The sequence below is a fragment of the Hibiscus syriacus genome, unplaced genomic scaffold, assembly GCF_006381635.1.
Source record: "Hibiscus syriacus cultivar Baekdansim isolate YM2019G1 unplaced genomic scaffold, ASM638163v2 tig00112411_pilon, whole genome shotgun sequence".
Taxonomy (NCBI): domain Eukaryota; kingdom Viridiplantae; phylum Streptophyta; class Magnoliopsida; order Malvales; family Malvaceae; genus Hibiscus; species Hibiscus syriacus.
The window spans coordinates 623,152-642,972 of NW_024063326.1; the positions used below are offsets into that span (position 1 = coordinate 623,152).

The 19,821-nt window shown below is 35.6% G+C and overlaps 3 protein-coding genes across 4 annotated transcripts; all 3 read right to left on the minus strand.

Moving 5' to 3' along the window:
- Positions 1 to 231: 231 nt before the first annotated feature.
- LOC120179322 (protein CHROMATIN REMODELING 35-like) lies at positions 232 to 8,842 on the minus strand. Of its 2 annotated transcripts, XM_039184952.1 has the most exons (7): positions 8,693 to 8,842; positions 7,287 to 7,824; positions 3,881 to 4,091; positions 3,229 to 3,381; positions 2,662 to 3,134; positions 473 to 1,765; positions 232 to 391 (listed from the first exon to the last, which is right to left on the minus strand). In XM_039184952.1, the coding sequence occupies exons 1-7, from the start codon at positions 8,739 to 8,741 to the stop codon at positions 388 to 390; spliced, it is 2,721 nt and encodes a 906-aa protein (XP_039040883.1). In that variant the 5' UTR covers positions 8,742 to 8,842; the 3' UTR covers positions 232 to 387. The 2 variants fall into 2 exon arrangements, with proteins under 2 accessions (XP_039040883.1, XP_039040882.1); XM_039184951.1 differs by lacking the exons at positions 7,287 to 7,824; positions 8,693 to 8,842 and adding an exon at positions 4,977 to 5,124 and having other exon boundaries at positions 3,881 to 4,066.
- Positions 8,843 to 11,743: 2,901 nt separating this feature from the next.
- LOC120179246 (probable receptor-like protein kinase At2g21480) lies at positions 11,744 to 14,427 on the minus strand. The gene is given in 2 exon segments (XM_039184884.1): positions 11,744 to 13,928; positions 13,931 to 14,427. Coding segments are annotated over 2 exon segments (2,526 nt in total). The 5' UTR covers positions 14,310 to 14,427; the 3' UTR covers positions 11,744 to 11,781.
- Positions 14,428 to 15,047: 620 nt separating this feature from the next.
- LOC120179247 lies at positions 15,048 to 18,325 on the minus strand. Its single transcript, XM_039184885.1, has 4 exons — positions 18,181 to 18,325; positions 16,927 to 17,379; positions 16,086 to 16,132; positions 15,048 to 16,004 (listed from the first exon to the last, which is right to left on the minus strand). The coding sequence occupies exons 2-4, from the start codon at positions 17,240 to 17,242 to the stop codon at positions 15,063 to 15,065; spliced, it is 1,305 nt and encodes a 434-aa protein (XP_039040816.1). The 5' UTR covers positions 17,243 to 17,379; positions 18,181 to 18,325; the 3' UTR covers positions 15,048 to 15,062.
- Positions 18,326 to 19,821: the final 1,496 nt, after the last annotated feature.

Consider the following 19,821-nt stretch of genomic DNA (forward strand, 5'->3'; position numbering starts at 1 on the left):
TTATGCAAGAAAAACATGCTGTCAAACAAGAAATTGCATGAAGATATCACTATGGAAAACAGAAATTTTCACTCATAAAGTTAAACATTAGAGCTTCTAAAGAAATTAGTCAACCAGAATTTACATGTTCATTTGGTTCAAATTCTGAATAACATTTTCATATGCATAAATCAGAAATAAGGGTTCTTAGAAGAGAGAACTGCTTTTAAAGAAATGAAAGTTTAACCCAATTACAAAAGTCAACTGGAACTGTCAACGAAGGTGATTTCTATAGCTGGTTAATATTTGATTTCATATGAAACTTACCTACATTGTGGACTGAATTACTACAAAAAAAGTGAGAAATTACTTGTGTTCATGGTAGCTGCCTGGCCACGGTCTTGGCATCTACCTGAAAAATATGGAGAATAGAAGTTGGAATGCTAAAACCAATAGAAAATAAATGAGAATTGATTCGAATAAAAGAACGAACCTTTTGTACAGAGACTTAATATCTTCTCTTAACAATGGACTTTCCAAAAACAGATCATTGCACTCATTCATGTTAACACTTTCCATATCAAACACTTGGTCACCAGAATACTTGTTCCACTCAAACCACATCTTTGCGATTAATTCCTTCTTGAAACAAGTAGCATGATCCTCCTCTTCAGGAGAATCACTTGCTATCAGTCTATAGGAATACACTTTCTTCTTTTGTCCAGGTCGAAATGCACGGCCTATGGCTTGTCGGGTGACGGATGGGTTAAGATGAACATCCAAGATTATAATTCGTGATGCCCCGACCAAAGAAATTCCCTCTCCACAAGCCTTGATAGATCCAAAGAAAACTCTAGCATCGGGAGAGTTGTTGAAGCGATCCATATACAACTCCCTTTGTTCATTACTTGATTCACCAGTGATTGAGAAAATCTCAGTTCCTGAATGCCAACCCTTCATTTTCACAGATAATCTCTCTAAAAAATTTAAGGGGATTAGATACTGACTAAAAACAAGGAGCTTCTCACCGGCTGATTCACATAAATTTAACATATTAAGAAAGAACTTTGCTTTGGCTCCTTCTTTGATATCTAATTTGTCTAACAAATCATCCATCTTGTCATTGATATTATCATCAGTCGTGTCGCATTTCTCAGAGAAAGAACCCAGTCTAGGATGTAAATAAAGAGAACTACCAACAGATGAAATCTTGAACCTCCTTTGATATCTTTTTAGCTTCTGAACTTCATCCATCTGTCTGGGACTAAGACCAAGTTCAACAGTGAAATCAATAGGTCCAGGAAGCTCATCCAAAAAATCACCTTTGTAGTAATGAAGAACTTTGCTGGTCATCTCACGTAGATCATGTATGACTGAGACTTTCCTCTCAAAATTCTCATCCTTCTGCAAAGCGTGCTCCACCGAATCATAAAAAGCAGCATCTGCTCCGGCTTTGAACTGTTTCCTCCCACCAGGTATTTGTACCTTGCTCATTACCCTCCTCATTATTAACTTCGAAGAGTCTGACCTGAGAAACTTTGGCCGAACAAGATTCAATATGTTAAATACCTCTTTGACATGATTTTGATAGATAGTTCCTGAAAGTACAACTTTTCGAGGTGTTTGAACTTTCGCAAGGGATTGTAACACATCGGTATTTTCATTCCTTGGTGTGTGGCCTTCATCCAAAATTAGAATTGAAGGTGCTTTGAGCAGTATCTCCTGGCAAGAAACGGAAGTCTGGCCGTTTCCACCATCACAAATTATGGTAGAAAACTGTTTGTACCTAGGGATGGCAAACGGGTACAGTTTCGTGGATTCCGCACCGCATCCGCTCCAATTGGAACGGGGATGGGTATAATTTTAGCGGGTAGTGGGCGGGTGTGGATTTATAAAGTGATACCCATCGTGGGTGGTGGGTGGTGGGTGAGTAATGGGTTTGAGACATTACCCGTCCCGCATCCGCCCGCCCCACATCCGCCCGCCCAGTTAAATATCTATTAAATTTTGGACCATTATGAATTTAGGTGTAATTTTAGAGACTAATTTATAAATTTTAATATTATATAATATATAACATATAATTTAACTAAATATTAAGGATATTTAGTCTTTAATCTGATATTTAATTAGGGAAATATTCGGCTCTTTGATTAAACCCATAATCTCACTAACCACGTCACTTTCCATGTTCTTTAGCCCATACTGTCCATCTAAACACAAATTAGCCGTACTATAAGCATTAACATCAAAAGCAGCAGTTTCCATGTTCTTTAGCCCCTCAAAACCCATATTAGGCGCACTATGAGCATTAACATCGAAAGCAACACAACAATCCAGCTCTGCGACTACATGCTCCCTACAATCTGTCTTCATAACATTCGTAGAGTCACTCCTTTGACAAATTGAAGAATGCGCTGCTACCCCATCACAAACTGTCTGAGAACCAACTCCAACATCTCATTAGTTTGTTGTCAGGCGGGTCTAGATGGATATGTCGCTAGTGGGTAGTGGGTGTGGGGATATATTTGAAAATGTACCCGCGTGGACGGGTGTGAATTTGAAAATTTGTACCCATCATGGGTGGTGGGCGGGTGGTGGATTGAAAAATAGTAGGTGGGTATGGGGATGGGAGAGGGGGTATCCGCACCCGACCCGCCCGTTTGCCATCCTTATTTGTACCCCAGAAGAAGGATACTCTTGTTCCCAACCCACTGCTTCAGCACCTCTAATTGCTGAGACCTATTCTCAGCTTTCACAGAATAAAAATCAAGCAGTTGAATATCCTCTACTTGCCACGTATGGAATTCCTTTTTCCATGTAGCCAAGATACCTTTCGGAAGAACTACTAGTGGTTTAGCTTGTGGATATTTGGCTAGGAAACTTTGCATGAAGTTGATTATCATAAACGTCTTTCCAGATCCAGGTGCATGGGCCAGGATGCAGCCCCCAGGGTTCTCTGATACCAAATTGCTCAGTAGAAAATTAAAGCCCTCTAATTGATGAGGTTTCATTTGCTTCATATGTCTTGAATGTGCAGCTATGTCAGTTACTGTTAGATCACCTTCAGACAACTTAATCCCAACAGTTTCAGTCGACCCTCTATATTTGGCATTCCATCCTTCTACGGCGTAAGTGCGTGTACTCTTTTTAACCTGAACAAATAAAAGGAAACAGAAATACAATGGAATTTTCAGCCAGGAACTGAGCGGACAAGGCCTATAAGAATGAGATGAATGATTGATTTACCTTGTTAAACTGGACCTCAATTATGGTCTCAATTCCTCTATCAATAACTCCGCAAATGCGACACACGTAACCAATATCATCCTTCAATACAAAAGAATGGTCGCAATCCTCATCATCTGACATCCGTTCACTTGAAAGATCCTCAAAACCATCCTACCAAAACATTGCAAACCATAATGAATATAGGAGATACTTGCTATGGGATAACTAATTGCCTGAATTTCAATAATTGTAACACATTAATAATGATTCTAATATGTAAAAAAGAGGTTTCTTATTCTACATGAAGGAGAGAAGCATGACCTATGTGTTATGAACTCTTATCCTACCACAATCTTTCATGAACTCTATGCTAGTAAGTAATATCAAGCACAAACGAAGTTAGACAAGGTACTAATTCCATCTAGCAAGATTATATGTTATGAACTCTGCTATTATGTGTTTTGCTCAGTTATTTTTTTCCAATCACAATTGGAATGAGACCAAGCTAACAACAGATCAAAACTAAAACCAAATGTTTGGTTGTCTATACAATTTCAAGCAATAAAAAGTTCAAAATAACTGCATCAGGTCATCTGCTCAAGTGTTGGCCCAAAACAATGTAGTTCTAAAAAGAGGTATCCGCCAATTACTTTTCATGAGTCAGGAATACCTTGGAAATCTCTAATGCCATTGACATCTCCTGCCAAATATCTCCTAAACCATCATCTCCATTCTCACTTTGAGTATCAGCATCTTCAACACCAAGATAAACACCTTCATCCTTCTTGAGATCAGTTTCACTGGTTAGACCAACATATTCTTTCGGATTACTCTTATTACTCATACACTCCCCAACCTGAAACACATCAATCACACCAATCACATTAAGATTGAATAAAAATAAAAAAGATAAAACATACACAAAGAGCTTGAAGAAAAAAACCATTATACTCGAAATACACTCAAATATGAGTATTTTATAAGCATTAACTCGAAACACCTATAATCAATCGTTAATATGACAGTAACATTGAACATGTCCCCAATATGATTGAGATGAAACTGACAAACAAATTAAGAGAAAAATATGAATTAGACAATATAATTGCATCACTTACTAGTGCATATGTTGTTAATTTCCTCTCAATAAAATTCTGTTTAAATATTTAGCCTCTAGACCTTGATATGCATCCACAACTTTCTAAAGTAAAAATTTTCTCCCATGTCATCCTATTTGACCCTTTTAACATGCAGAACAAGTGAGGAAGAATCATTGGTCCCTAAGCTTCATTTCAATTTGCTTAATCCCATACCATACCGTTTCAATGAGGAACAGGGAAAAACCTTGTCTTTGTTAAAAATGGAAAGACTAAAAACTTACTCTATCTTCCTCACAAACACTCATACAATCAGAAAGAGAATCTAATATTTTATTCATGGGCACTGGTTTAAGATTCCATGGATATCTTCAAAGGCTAATCAATGAACCTTGTAAAGGCCTGGAGATAAACTAAAGACTATGACTAAGAGGTAATGCAAATATTTGAATGCCGATTTTGCCCACTTTCTTGTTGGGTGAATGTGGGTTGAATTAAATCATTATCATACATAAAAGAACAAAAACATAAAGGCATACAACTTGAACATGTAAATTCAAGTTTTCAAAAAAATAGGAATATAAAGTCGATGTTCGTAGTGAGTTTTATATCACTATTTCAACCTTCAAACGCACAACTCAAAATATAAATACGTGCACAAGAACATACCGTTTTCTCCTTCGAGGAAGGCTTATTCAATACAATTTCCTGAGAAGAGTGCAGAGGCCTTGGATTTTTGTTGTCTTCATCCTTCTTTATATCAATTTCACTGGTTAGACTAACATTTTCTTCAAGGCAGCTTCTGTTACTCATTGACTTCCGGACCTGAAACAAATCAATCACACCAATCAAATTAAGATTGGATAAAAATAGAATAGAAAACATGAAACACACTTTAGAGCTTGAAGACCATAACTATTTTAAATGAAATACACTAGAGTATTTTATAAGTATTAACTCAAAAGACCTATAATCTAGCATTAAAATAACAGTGGCATTAAACATATCCCCAATATGATTGAGAAGAAACTAGTAAGTAAATAAAGAGAAAATTTTGAATTATACAATCACAGATATTTGCATCGCTTAATAGTGTATTATAATGTTAATTTCCTCTGAACAAAATTATATTCAAACGGATGAATTTAATCTCTTAGACCTTGATGTGCATCCACAACTTTCTAAAGTTCAAATTATCTCCAGTGTCATTTCATTTTGCTCCATCTCAGACCATGTCGTTCGATGAGGAGAAGGAAAAAACTTCATTTTTTTGTCAAAAGTGGAAAGACAAAAAACTTAAAATTTCTCTCAATCTGAAAAACACATACAAGAAGGAAGATGATCTAATATTTTATTCATGGACACTACCGTAAGATTCCATGATTGTCCTCAAAGGCTATTCATTAAAACTTGTAAAGACCTAGAGATAAGCTAAAGATAACTAAGAGCGAATGTAAATATTTGAATGCAGTATTGCCCCACTTCTTTGTTGGGTGGATGTGAGTTGAACTAGATCATTGTCATACATAAAAGAACTAAAACATTAAGGCTTATAACTTTGAACATCGACATAAGCAAAGTAAACAAAAAGGTTTTTGTTTTTTCATATATATATATATATAAATAATACTTGTAAATTCAAGTTTTCATAGAATATACATGTACATTCAATGTTCATAGTACCTTTTATATCCATATTTCAATCCTCAAACACACAACTCAGAATATAAATATGTGCACGAGAACTTAGGTTTTCACCTTGGAGGGTAATACCCCAAATGGCTTCTTCAATACAATTTCCTGAAAAGGGTGCAAAGGCCTTGGATTTTTGTTGTCTTGATCCTTCTTGAGACCAGTTTTACTGGTTAGACTATCATTTTCTTTCAGGGAATTGTTTGTCATAGACTCCCCTGCCTGAAACAAATCAATGACGCCAACAAAATTAAATTTAGATAAAGGTAGAATAAAAAACATGAAACATACACATTAGAGCTTGAAGACTATTGCCATTGTGCTCAAAGTACCCTCTCACCTATGGGTATTTTATAAGTATTAACTCAAAAGACCTATAATCAAACATTAATATAACAGTTTATTTTCATTAAACAAAATACCTATAACGTATATTTGCATCACTTAGTAGTGGATTATGTGGTTAATTTCCTTTAAACAAAATAAAATTTTCTGCAGGGTAGATTGAGGTCCTATGGCTTCCCTGGACAATTTATTTTCATTATATATTTTTCATTACAAAAGGTTACTCAACATATAATTATATTTAAATGGATGATTTAGCCTCTTCTACCTTGACGTGCATCCAAAACTGTCTAAAGTTAAATTTCTCTCTCGTGTCATCTTGTTTGACCCTTTTAACAGTCGGAACAAGAATGAAGAGACATTAGTCCCTAAGCTTCATTCCATGTTGCTCCATCTCAAACCATGCTATTTCGGAGGGGAAGGGATACAACTTCATTTTTGTCAAAAATGCAAAGACTCTAAAAACTTAATCTCTTATTACTTCTCACAAAAACACATACAAACAGAAATTTCATCTAATATTTGAATAACGTAATTCCCCTCTTTCATGTTGGGTTTGAATTAAATCATACGTAAAAATAATCAAAACATAAAATCTTATAACTTTGAACCATGGAATATTCGAAGTAAACTAAAAAGAGTTTTTTACTTCAGAAAAAATTAAAACTTATTTTATAACCCTAAAGTATTTAAACTATTTTATAAAGAATTTGTGGTCGTGTTTGAGTGTCTGTCACTTAAATACGAGGATATGACCTTCAAGGATTCTTCAAATATATGAATTTTTTTTTGAAAAATCTAACCATACTCGTGTCAGATACATATATGCACTCGTATCTGACACTTACCTGAGTCTGAGTAACATAGTGTTTAAATTCAATGTTCATATTAACCTCAAACGCACAACTCGAAATATAAATTTGTGCAAAAGAACATACCATTTTCTCCTCCTTGGAGTGTAACACCTCAGATGGTTTCTTCAATACAATTTCCTGAAAAGCGCAGAGAGGCCTCGGATTTTTGTTTTCTTCATTATCTGAATCAAGAACCACTACAGGTGACGCTGTTGATGTGATACCACTTCTAACTGAGTCATCCTCCAAGTCAATGAAAAAATTCCGTGACAAATGAGCAAGCTGTCGATTTGGCACCTTTGAAGCCTCTTTCCTCTGGCATTTTCCGATATCCATTGACACATTAGAAAGATAAGGATGCAAAGCAAGCATTTTGCTCACCAAAAGTGCATTCCTAGAAAAAAGGGCTTCTACTTCTTTTGTTGCACTACCATATTTGCCACCAGTAGTATGGGTTTCAAGCATATTAGTGAATGCAAATGGGTCGGAAAAATCAATAACATTCGGAGAGATCTTACGCTTCTTCTTTTCAGTTCCATCAAAAGGATTTCTAGTGGCTGATGCACTATCGCATTCTTTTGAATCACTCGACATTTTCTTCCTTTTAGGACTATTAGACCAAGACCCTGTAAACAATTACGGAGAAGATAAAAACGATTATCAAAAGACAAACAGAAGCCAAACAGACTAGATATTAGGTGGATAATATTAATCTCTCTTTTTTCTTCTCATTTTTATATTTTAGATGTTTATACAGTTGAAAATTAAATCAAAAGCGTTCTGACTTCCAAGACAGAGTCATAAACATAACAGTAATGTTCAAGTTAACGGAACGCGAAAAGGCGAAAAAACTAAAGCAAATAAAACAAACGATGATCATCATATACCGAAAGATCAAAATGCAGCATTAAAATGATTTAAAAGGTAAGTTGAATGCAAACACCATTAAAAATTTTAATAGACTCCATTGTCTTTAAATTTAAATCCTAAGCAATTGTAAACACATGATTTCATGCCGTTTAGGAGGGATGAACTAAATTAAATTTTAAAGTGGAAAATATATTATCAATAGAAAATATAAAATAAACATCTAAAATATATAATATTTTAAAATTTTCATAATTGAATGACCTCAGCCACCATAGAACTAAGACACTCTTAACCGACCTCATTAATTTATTAATTCACTATTTAAATTATCCATCATCTTCGAATCTTCCAAAACAATTGTAAACGCATTCAACCTGTAATCTCCATAAATGTATGGAATCGAAGACGTACACATGATTTATATATATTAAAAGAAAAAGACTTATAAAATTATAAATGTAAAAACATATTATTAATAAAAAAAATAAAAAAATATCTAAAATATATTAAAATCTTTAAGAAATATTACTGTCTCCGGCTGCCTCCTCGACCATCCCGATATCATACTAAGATACCGTCAACCAAACATCATTAACTAAACATCGGCGATTAAATATGTAATACCGTTTGAGCTTCCGTAATTTGTTGGCGTATCCTGCAACGGAGGCTCCATTAGATCAGATCACTAGAATCAGAGTTTGAAACCCTAAAATTGAAGAAATTTGAATACAAAACTCGAAATTGATTTGCTCTTACATTTTACTGATTAAAGAGAGGAAATAAAGAGGAACAAAAAAGGATGAAAACTTAAAGCCAAATGTACAGAATATGTGCTACATACTATATATACAGGTGGCGTGAGATTATTTGGTAATAGTTGCCCTCCACATCGTTGTAGCGTGGGCCAATAATAATGTAACACGTTGCAAGTTCATATGGATTGTACGGTGTGGGGTATACTGCGTACGGAGCGAAAAGATTTAGGTCTAATTTTGGATTTTAGTCTCTGTATTATGTCAAAAACTAGAGATTTGATCATTCTATTATGATTTGGAATCACTTATTCCCTTTACTTTTCTAATGTTATTAATAGGTTCATATTGATAACACCATCAGTTATTATCATTAAACTGATGTTAAGTTCTTTAAAAACAGCTTAAACTATTCACTTGACATGTAAGTTTATGTCAATTAAGCTTGTGGTATATTAATAAAGGACATCAGTGTCAGAAACATAGGGATTAAGGCATTGGGAATTTAGGGATTTAATGAGATTTAAGTTTAGGATTTAAGATATTAGGGTAATAACACAATAATGATATGCAGTAGAGGTTCAAAGATAGGTGGGTGGGCGTCTGACAATGATGGCTGATGACAATAATGGGTTTTGAGATTAGGGATTTTTATTTTTTTGATTTTAGGATTTGAGAATTAGAGTTTGTGAATTTTGGGGTGTTTTGTGAAAAATATGAAAAGTTGGGTTTTTTTATGAAAAAGTTATGAATTTATTTTTTAAAACAATTAAAAATTAAAGAAAATAAAAAACTAACCCATGCGCCAAATACTGATTGATTAACTCAATTTTAACGTTTGCGATGAAATTAACCTTAAAATGGTAATTTTGAAAATGTTCGACATCTACTTTGGCAAAAAAAAAACTTTAAACACCAAAAATAAATTAAACTACACCAAAAATTTATCATCAATACATTAGAAAAGAAGTTAAGTTGAAAATGTAATTTATTTTCAAATTATTTCATTCATTTTATTTTATAAGGTATATTAGAGAAGGGTTAAAAAATTTAACTCGGGAATAAATTGATTCGTTATGAACACTTATCAAGATAAAACAACTAATATGAGAATTTAAAATAAAATAGGTCCAGCAAATGAAGAAAGGATAATAATTTCAGATATTAGAAAAGGAAAACTTACCAATAAAATTTTTAATTGTTAGCTTAAGAAATATACAATTTGAAGATTATTAATCATTTGATAATGAAAACTTAAATCTTGCAGTGTCTAGTGTTAGAACTTGGACCTCTGAGGATAATAACAATCATTTTTACCACTAAGGTAATTTGATTTGTACAAATATATGTATATATATATATATATGATAAAATTATAATTTAATTATTTTAAAATAATAAAAATATAAATTAATACATTAATAAAAGGGTAAAATTTACTGATGGTCCCTATATTTTTTATCTGTCTGATTTTTGTCACCAGTTAAAAAAAGAATCATTTTAATCTTTTAAGTTATTGATTCATTCAGTTATGGTCCATTCGTCGTTAGCCCATTAACAAAAAAAAAAAAAACGGGAATCATCAGCGATCACACAGCTGCATGCAATGTGTTATTTCTATGAACTTTATGGCACACTTTAAGGTGAAGTGGCTCAGTGATACTAAACATTCAACCAGGAACGTAAAATTGTTTTCTCCGAACAACGATTTCTCCTGTGAACCGGAAAACCTCCCTGGAAGGAAGAACAAAATGAAATAATAACACCAAAAATACATATTGATGAATATGTTATAAAATGCTGCAAGGCATCAGGATATGGCAACTGGTTCTGTCCATTTCCACACTTGAAAACCAGTTCCATCGCCGGTGAAAAACAGACCGCTAGGACCAAAAGCTCTATCCAAATCCACTATATCCGCTTCTCCATCCCACTTTTCCTCCCAAAAGCTCTGCTCTGTAAGGTAACTTCAACATTGCAAAAACAAAGGTAAATAGCATTTGGTCCCATCAATTATCATCTTCACTTTCATTAACAACCCATCACAGCCTCAGCTTCCATTCTTAAGTCGCACTCACCTCTACCAACTAACATAAACTACAAGCAAAACATCATTAATGATCTCCTCAGTCCTCTCCTCTACATTGAGTTTTCCATTCTCCCGTTATTTCCTCAAACCCATTCTAGCTCTCATTCTGCTATCAAGCAAATCAAGAAAGCAATTCAATGAGAGATTTGTTTATCTCTTTGTCATGTTCATTCTCTTGTTTGGCAGTAGATTTGGAGATTATGTTGGTTACGGTGGAGGTGGCTTTGGGGGGTTTGGTGGCGGTTATGGTTTTTATGGATATTATGGAGATCCATCATTTGGTTATTCTAGTCGCTTTGGTTCGTATGGTGGTGGGCTTAGTGGGCGTAGTTTAGGTGGATATGGATGTGGAGATGATGATTACATTTATGATGGAGGAGGAGTAGGAAGAAGAGGAAAACACGCGACTATGGAAGTTGTATTTATGGTGAAGAAGAAGATATAAAAAAATACATGTATTTATAGTGTAAAGGACAAAAATCATTTTTTTAGCTAATAATTAAAATTAAACAGACCAAAAACATAAGGGACATGTATAGTTTATTCTAATTTTTGTTTAACCTAAACCAATGATTTATACTTCTGAAAATTTCTTCCTTGACCAGTAAAAGCAGTTGCAAGTCATTGTAATAAAAAATGCATATAATAATAATAATATAAATAAGCGAGAAATAAAATAAACAGAAGTACAGTGCATATATATTAATTGTTGAATTTAGAAATTGAATACCCCACACAACAGACCAGGAAAGAGAGTTCAGTCGTTACATGCAGAAGTGCTGCCCATATTTATATATTTTTATATATATTCTTTTATGAGTAAAAAGGAATGCCAGAATTTATGATCCTAATTCTCAAGCGGCAGTATTTTTTTATCGACCATTCAGCCCTTGAAACTGTGCAAACATTGCAGATCCTGAGTGTTCAATGTTCTGATCACCTCCGGCTGATGGATTGGTTTCTGGCTGAGGAGCTGGTGGAGGGATGGTTTCGGATGGTGGACTGACGACCGGAGCCGGTGTTGTGGCGGCGTTTGATTGTCTGTTTTCCTCTTCTGATTTTCCCTCCGAGGATGATTCTTGCAACTGCAATGCATGTTCCAGGTTCCATAAAACATCCCCCATTGAAGGCCTGTCGACACCGTATTCGGCCAAGCATTTCTCGGCAGCCTCGGCGAATTTGTTCATCGATTCGGCATTGATGGCACCAACAAGGTGGGGATCAATGACTTTTTCGAGCAAGCCTTTCCTCTTCCATTGCATTGCCCATTCGGCCAAGTTAACCTGCTCTCTCGGCAACTGTGGGTTAATGGCGGGCCTTGCGCATAAGGTCTCGAATAGGACTACGCCGAATGAGTAAACATCGGATTTTTCGGTTAATTGTTGCCTCCTGAAGTATTCGGGATCTAAGTATCCGAAACTGCCTTTCACAGCAGTACTAACATGATTCTGCCCCATGGGTGTGTCTTTTGACAGCCCGAAATCGGCTACCTTGGCAACGAAGGCATCGTCTAGCAAAATATTGGTGGTCTTAACATCGCGGTGAATGATGCCTTGTGCGGTACCGGTGTGAAGGTAGTGAAGTCCGCGAGCCGCTCCGATGCAAATCTCGAGCCTCTTCTTCCATGATAGAGATGGCAAGTTTTTCCCGTACAAGTGATCCCTGAAAGGTCCATTGGACATGTACTCGTAGACGAGGATCATTTCGCTGTTCTCGTCGCAATAACCAATCAGTGACACCAAGTGTCTGTGCCTCAGCTTTGACAACATCTGGATTTCTGTCTGGAATTCTGTGATACCTTGCTCGGATTGTGGGTTCCCTCTCTTGACAGCAACTTGGGTTCCTTCATCGATCGTGCCTAAATACACATTGCCAAACCCACCAACCCCGATTATCGCACTCGAGTCGAAGTTCTTAGTTGCTTCTTGCAACTCTGCCAAGGAGAAGTAACGGCCTAAGCCTAGTGATGATGAGTTGAAGGTGCTTTTCTGGGAACCAGCTGACTTGCTCAAGAAGCTACTGTCTCCAGCATGGAGTGGAAGTAGCCATGAAGAAAAGCTATTCCTCTTTTGCCAATCTTGGGGTCTCCTCTTCCATCTAATAACCATTGCACCAAGACCCACAAAGGCACCGAACATCATGGCAAAACCGACAATAGCCACCGTACCCTTGTTGCTCGAGGTCGAGCTTCCATCGACACCGAATTCCCCATCCAAACTCTCGGCCGAGTTGCTCATTTTCATCACCTCCAAGCCATTAAGAATCGCATTAGTTTCTCCTGTATCCTTGTTTAGCGGACCTATCTGAACGGTTAGTCCATTGGTGAATGTGGAAGCATTCACTACTATATCTTTGTAGTATGGAACACCCAGACCACCTGTTATGCTTGACAAATCCAACCCGGAGATGGCCATTTTACCATTGATATACACATTGAAATACAGGGTGTTGAGTGACTTGCTGATAATGTCGCAGAAATGCAACCTGAGCAAATAATCGAACACTTTATCGACTTTCATCTGCCATGTTATGTTGAAGTTCGGGTTTATTGTGCCAGCCTCGGGCACCGCCATCTCAATGAGGGACGAATAAACCGTTGCTGGTGCAATCCATGGGGTTAGCATCTCAGGGTAATTGATTGCACTTGTTGAAGTAGAGGCTTTTAAAGCAAAGGCTTTATCCTCAAGATAATCAGTATCAGGTATCCAAGTCCTTCCTAGGGTGTCATTTAGTGGTGTAATCAAAGGCCCCCCCATGTTCAACCTATAAACAACTTGGTAACCATGCTTGGACAAGCCTTGGAAGCTGTTAACCGGGAAGAGAGACATCCCCTCGTCCCCGATCAAACTATCCGGCGCGGAAACGACCTCGATGGCATTCACGAAAGCGAACGAATTAGTCATGGGGGAAAACTTGAGAACAAATCTAGGGTCATTCATGTTAAGAAGATACTCCTTGAGAACAGGTATGCTTCCATTGATAATCTTGAAGTTATGAAGGATAGCATATGGTTCGCTGAGACCGAGAACGTCGACTGCAGGAGATCGTACTTGCTATCTTTTATAGCGTAGAAATAGAGGCGGACCCAATGGAAACCAGGCCGTTTCAGCTCGAAAGTATAGGTGCCTTCTTGAGGGAACACCTTGGCCGTTAAAAACAAAGGTGAAGGTAGATTGACATTGGAGGCAGACACTTGAGCATCACCCTTAGTGTCGAGAAACTGAGACGCGTCTTTATCGGTTTTGAATGACCTTCCGTCGGAGAGCTTGGGTGGTTCGTTGGCACCGCAGTCAATGAGGATGTTGTCCGTGGGATTGAAAGAACCCGTGGCACCGGCAACAATGGTGGTGGGGCAACAAATGAAGGTGCAAAAGAACACTATAACCAGGAGGATAACCATGGAAGAAGCTTGTGGTGGAGGGGGACAATGGGAAACAGGAAGATAGAAAAAACAGGAATGAAAATGTGACGTTGAAATTGGTTTCTTTCTATCTCCGTCCCTCCTGGAGAGGGGGATGTTTCAAGACACAAATGAACAAACAAAAAGATCTTCCCTTTTTTTTAATAATAAAAAACAGGGGTTTGTTTTCTCTGTGTTTATGCTTTGGATATCAATGGTGGAAAGGGATTGGCAGCGGAATTAGATTTGCAATACACAAACTGTGAGGGCAATGTTTCGTGGATTAAGATTTTTGGGTGTTTTTTCATTTTTTTACTTTTCTTTAGTTGAGAAATTGTTGCTTTTGGTCTCCATTTTTAGACATTTGCCAGCTTTGGACATGGTCCATGGTTTAACCAGAATTATTCCCTTTCTTTTAATAGTAAATATTTATCCAACTTGCTTAACTGACACTACCAGATAACAACCATATCCTGACATATTGTAAATATAAATATTATATCTTTAGTTATAAAATAATAGAAAATCAAAATGATTGAATCCGAAATTAAAATAAATGCTTAACAAAATTGCATGAATGCAATCCAAGCAAGAAACAAGTAACAGATCAGTCTGTACAAAACAAGAATAATATCACTAATTTTTTACAAAAAAATTAAGCCGATGAAAGAAGAACTGATGATTTTGATGTCTTTACTGAATTTTTTTTAGTAAATCAGTCAAAGAGATACCTTCAAACAACAGATAAGAACTTCAGATCTTGCTAGATTTGGTCCAGAAAAATCCCTTTTTCCTGTTTAAATGACTCGCTGAAGGGGATCTACTTCCCTTTGATCCGAAGGAAAAGTGTTTCTTCAGGAAAGGCTTGCCCAAGGAGCTTTTCATGCTTGAACTAGAGGCCTTACCTTCATGTCCACTACTTTTCGTACGATTAAATACGATAGGATCCACATCCATATCACTATCAATGACCCGGCTCCTTGATTTTTTATTTATTTTAGCCTTAAAATCCATTTCAGCTTTAAATGCTTTATCGGATAATTTTTGTGTCTTCTCCTCCCCCAAAGTGCATATTGGACAAGCAGGGTCATACTTGCCAATTTCAGGTGTCATATTCTCCAAACATTCAGCATGGTAAACATGGCCACAAGTTAGTACAGAAACAACAGATAGATCATTGCTAATGATAATCTTCTGAGTGCTCCACAAAGATTTTTCTGATAAAAGCTTTGAGCAAACACCACATGTTTGCAGATCAACAGATGGTGACCCTGAGGTTCGGCCACTGGATTTGCTTATTCTCTCACGATGAAAACCCCATGTATCGTTATCAAAAGACCACCTTTCCCTACCAGATGTAGGCAGTTCAGAAAAAGCATGCATAGACCACCCATCAGAAGAACCGCAGCGAGAGCCCCCAGTTGATTCATTGTTCCATGAAGGCATTACAAGCCTTTCCTCACCAACCGAGTATCTATTAGGCGACTCTAATCCCAGAGTTCTGTTATCAGATACTTGACACGATAGATGATGTCCAGGAGACCTGAGAGGCCACTTCGTTATTGTTGAACTGGTAGGATGCACATGACTCTGCGAAGACATAGGGGATGTTGAAAAGGAGGAAGCCGATGGCAAAGAAAGTGACAACTTAGGAGATGGGTAAAAGGCTGCAGGGGATTCTACCGACTCCTTCGCCTGAAAAAAATCCAGATTTTCTCAAAACAATGTGATATGAAAGAGATGCATGAACTGCCTCCTGAAGGGAAAGAGTTTTACCTGCTCTAAGTTCACAACAACAGAGATATTTCTTGAAATAGATTGATCTGAATAATAAATGTAAAGGAATGTTAGATAGAACGATTCCAAGAGGACCTTTCTCAGCCAACAAAATAATAGAATGGCACGGCCAAAATTAAACAGATGACATTTTTTTCCATGATTGAAAACAACAAGACAGGTGAGAAAATCTCAGGTCCAATGCTCTCTGCCCTCTACCCAAAAGTAAAAGGAGGCCCTCTAGACTCCATAAATATCCTGTTCATAGAAATGTTGGAAAATTGTATTCCATCCATCCTTTACAAGACTCCACGTGACACCAAAAAATGAATTAAAATGAAGCATTGACACACTGCTCGCACAATTTATACAAGGCGAAAAGACAAAGACCAGAAGAACGGCCTTGTAAAATTGGCCAATGTCCAACTAACAGGACAAGGTTAATTCAGTTGTGCATGCAACTACTTCACTAAAAAATGATTTTCAGGATATTACCAAATGACATAACCTAGTAAATTTATGGTAAAAGTGGTCTGCATTTTGAGAAGGGAAACTCAGAAATTTTTTCACATTTTAAGTTAATTCATACAATAAATCTCCCTTCCATGACATGTAAGGGTTTGAGCTTGTTATTTTTCAGGTTTTTGGTCAGAACTCAGAAACACCTTTCTTTGTCTATATTCCTTATACTTTTTCATTCACTGCAAGTTATTATCTATCTAATTCAGTCATGCTCCAGTATGGTGAAGTGCCAACGGAAGAATAAATTTAACATTCAAAATAAACAACAACATTTCCAAGTTCCATAAATTCACAGAAGACCAGCATCGTAGTAGTTTACCTGAAGCAGGAGTTCTCACTTGTCCAGCAGTTCCTTCTGAAGTTGGGGACTTTTTCCATGTACGAGACTGAAAACTCTCAGAAGATATTCCATCCTCCGATGCACATGCAGATTCATATTTGATCTCTGATGCATCATTCCAACTTTCTGCATCTGATAACCAACTTACAGAAGTATCTTCACCAGCCACACGCCCTCGGTTATCCCAATGAAAACTCCACGTCGGTGAATACCTTATATTCCTATGCAAAACCTCACTACCTGATCCATTTACGATAGTTTTGTCTCCAGCGGCAACACAACAAGCAGCCCCCATGATCCACCACAATACAAATAATTCTCCAACAGTACTCAAACAACCATCGTTCACATTATCCAGAAAACGAACTCAACCGATATCAGCATCAGCAATATTGTAGAAGGAAAACCACAGGCTTCATACACCTTTGGTTACTAACACCAAAAAACAAAATAGGACATCAATATGGTTACTGATAGATTATAAAATTAAATACTACTAAAATTCATTGCATCTGATTTTAAATCCTGAATCTATCTAATCCTTCATTAAAGTTAAATTAGATTTCAAAACAGAAGGAACAGAAAAAACGAAGTTGAAACTAACCAAAACACCCACAAAAAGGAAACCCAAATCAACCAAAATAACTAAAAATACCTTCCCTTTTTCCCTTAAAGAACAGGAAAATAATTACCATTTTGGATAGTAAAGTGAACTTCAATCAGTTAACAGCTAATAAGTTGAGAGACAAAGTGAAAGAGCTCAGAAGAAAACTCTGAGTATGCCCACAAACTTACTCAAAACTCAAGAGAAAGCAACAGATAACGTAGAAACAATTTACCAAAATAACGAAAAACCAAGCATCGAGCAATTAGCTTCTATCTGGGGACTAAATAAGAATGAATTCAGTTAAAAAAACAAAATATTTATAGTTATTATCATTAATTGGGGAAAATTTTAAACCCTAAATATAGTAAAACGAACAAAATCGGGATCACTATAAGGGTGAAGAAGAGATCCGAAATAAATGCCAAAGTAACAGTAACTCCCGGTCCAGGTCAAGATATAAACACAGAAAAATTCATAAATTAAATCTAAATCTAAAACACCGATAATAAAGGAGCCAAAAAAGGAAGTTAAATTTTTAATAAATAAAACTAGATTCTTGTGGTGCGTTAGATAGCCGTACCATCAACAACTCTTCCACATCGGAACCGGAGATAATCGAGCCGTACCTGACTGAGCTCCGAAAGACGGCGGCGTATTTGTAAAAGGAAAAAAGCAGTGTGTTTCAAAATAAGGCTGCCTGTGCTTCCTTTTAAGTTCTTTTTCCTATATTTCTTTTTGTGTGTGTGTTTTCAGGGGAGAAATAGGAAAAGACTGAGGTCGTTTAAGACGGCTTTTAACATTGTTAGACTCTGTTTAGTTTCTGTGTCTAATTATAGTTTAGTCCCTGTACTATTTCTAAAACCTTGATATCTAATTCAACTGCTTTAATTTAGTATAATAATATTATTAGTAAGCTCATATTGATAATATTGTTTATAGTTATTAATAAATTAATGGTATTAAATTTAGATTTAATTAAAAATAAGTACTTAAATTATATTTTTATTTATTTAGATGTTTATTTTTTATTAAAATGGGTACTTAATACATTTGAATTTATCATTTGATGATCAGTTTTATCACAATCATCCACAAATTTATTAAAAATAATCAAACAACCGATATTTAATGATATTTATTAATCAATGTTAATAATATTCATATCGTTTCACACTTTTAGTTATGTTATCTCGTTTTTTTAGTATTTTATTTTGATATTATAAAAATAATACTTATGATTTATTAATGAATTTAATTTTAACATATACAATTATTGATCTATGCAAAATAAAAATAAACAACGCACGTAACAAATGACATCTATATATGATGAGATAATATCATGTTACCCAATATAAAATTCTTTAGTTTTACACAAATTTAGGATTGTTTGATGATTTATATATACTAAAATATATTTATTTCGGACACAATGTTAAAATTACTCTATAACATTTCTCGAAACAATCATTTTGACTCTCGTTCTTTTTTTGGGAACATTTTGCCCTCTCAATGTTTCAGTTAAGGGCAAAAAGACCCTAATGTTTGATTGAATAATTATTGACTCATTTTCTTTCTTCAGAAGTATTTTGACCCTCAACATTTCATTTTAGGTTTAAAAAGCCTCTATTTTGGAGCATTAACCTTTTGTTAACTAGCGGTTTTCATCTACGAATGAGCTTTTTCCCCAAATTGAAAAATTAAGGCAAAAATGTTCAAAAAAATATAAGTAAAAACGATAATTTTAATAAACGTTGAGGGACTAATTTTGATATTATGATAAATATTAATATGATACATAGAGAATCATAACAAAAATAAAATAGGGTGAAGTACATGAATGACCCCATGACTATTGGATGGTGTTTTATTGAGTCCCCAAACTTTTAGAAGTTAAAATTATCCTTCGACTATAGGGCGTTGCTTTGTTAAGTCCTCTTACTATTAAAAATTACAAAATGGTTACTCGACTATTCATATGTTCAAAACTCGTCATTTTTTATTAAAAAATTGACGACCTTTTGAGTTGGAAGTTATACGTGTTGATTAGGATATGATAAAATCTGACCTCATAATCGTTTGAGGTATATTTTGTGGATCAAGTATTTGTTTGTATTACGTCGTCGAGCCAATTTTAAAACACTTTACAGTCGATCCATTTCTTAAAAGCAACGATGGTGCTAGTAGACATTATTAAAATATAATTTTAGCATTTTACAGTCAATAGGCTAACGTTCAACTCAAACAACCATCAATTTTTTAACAGA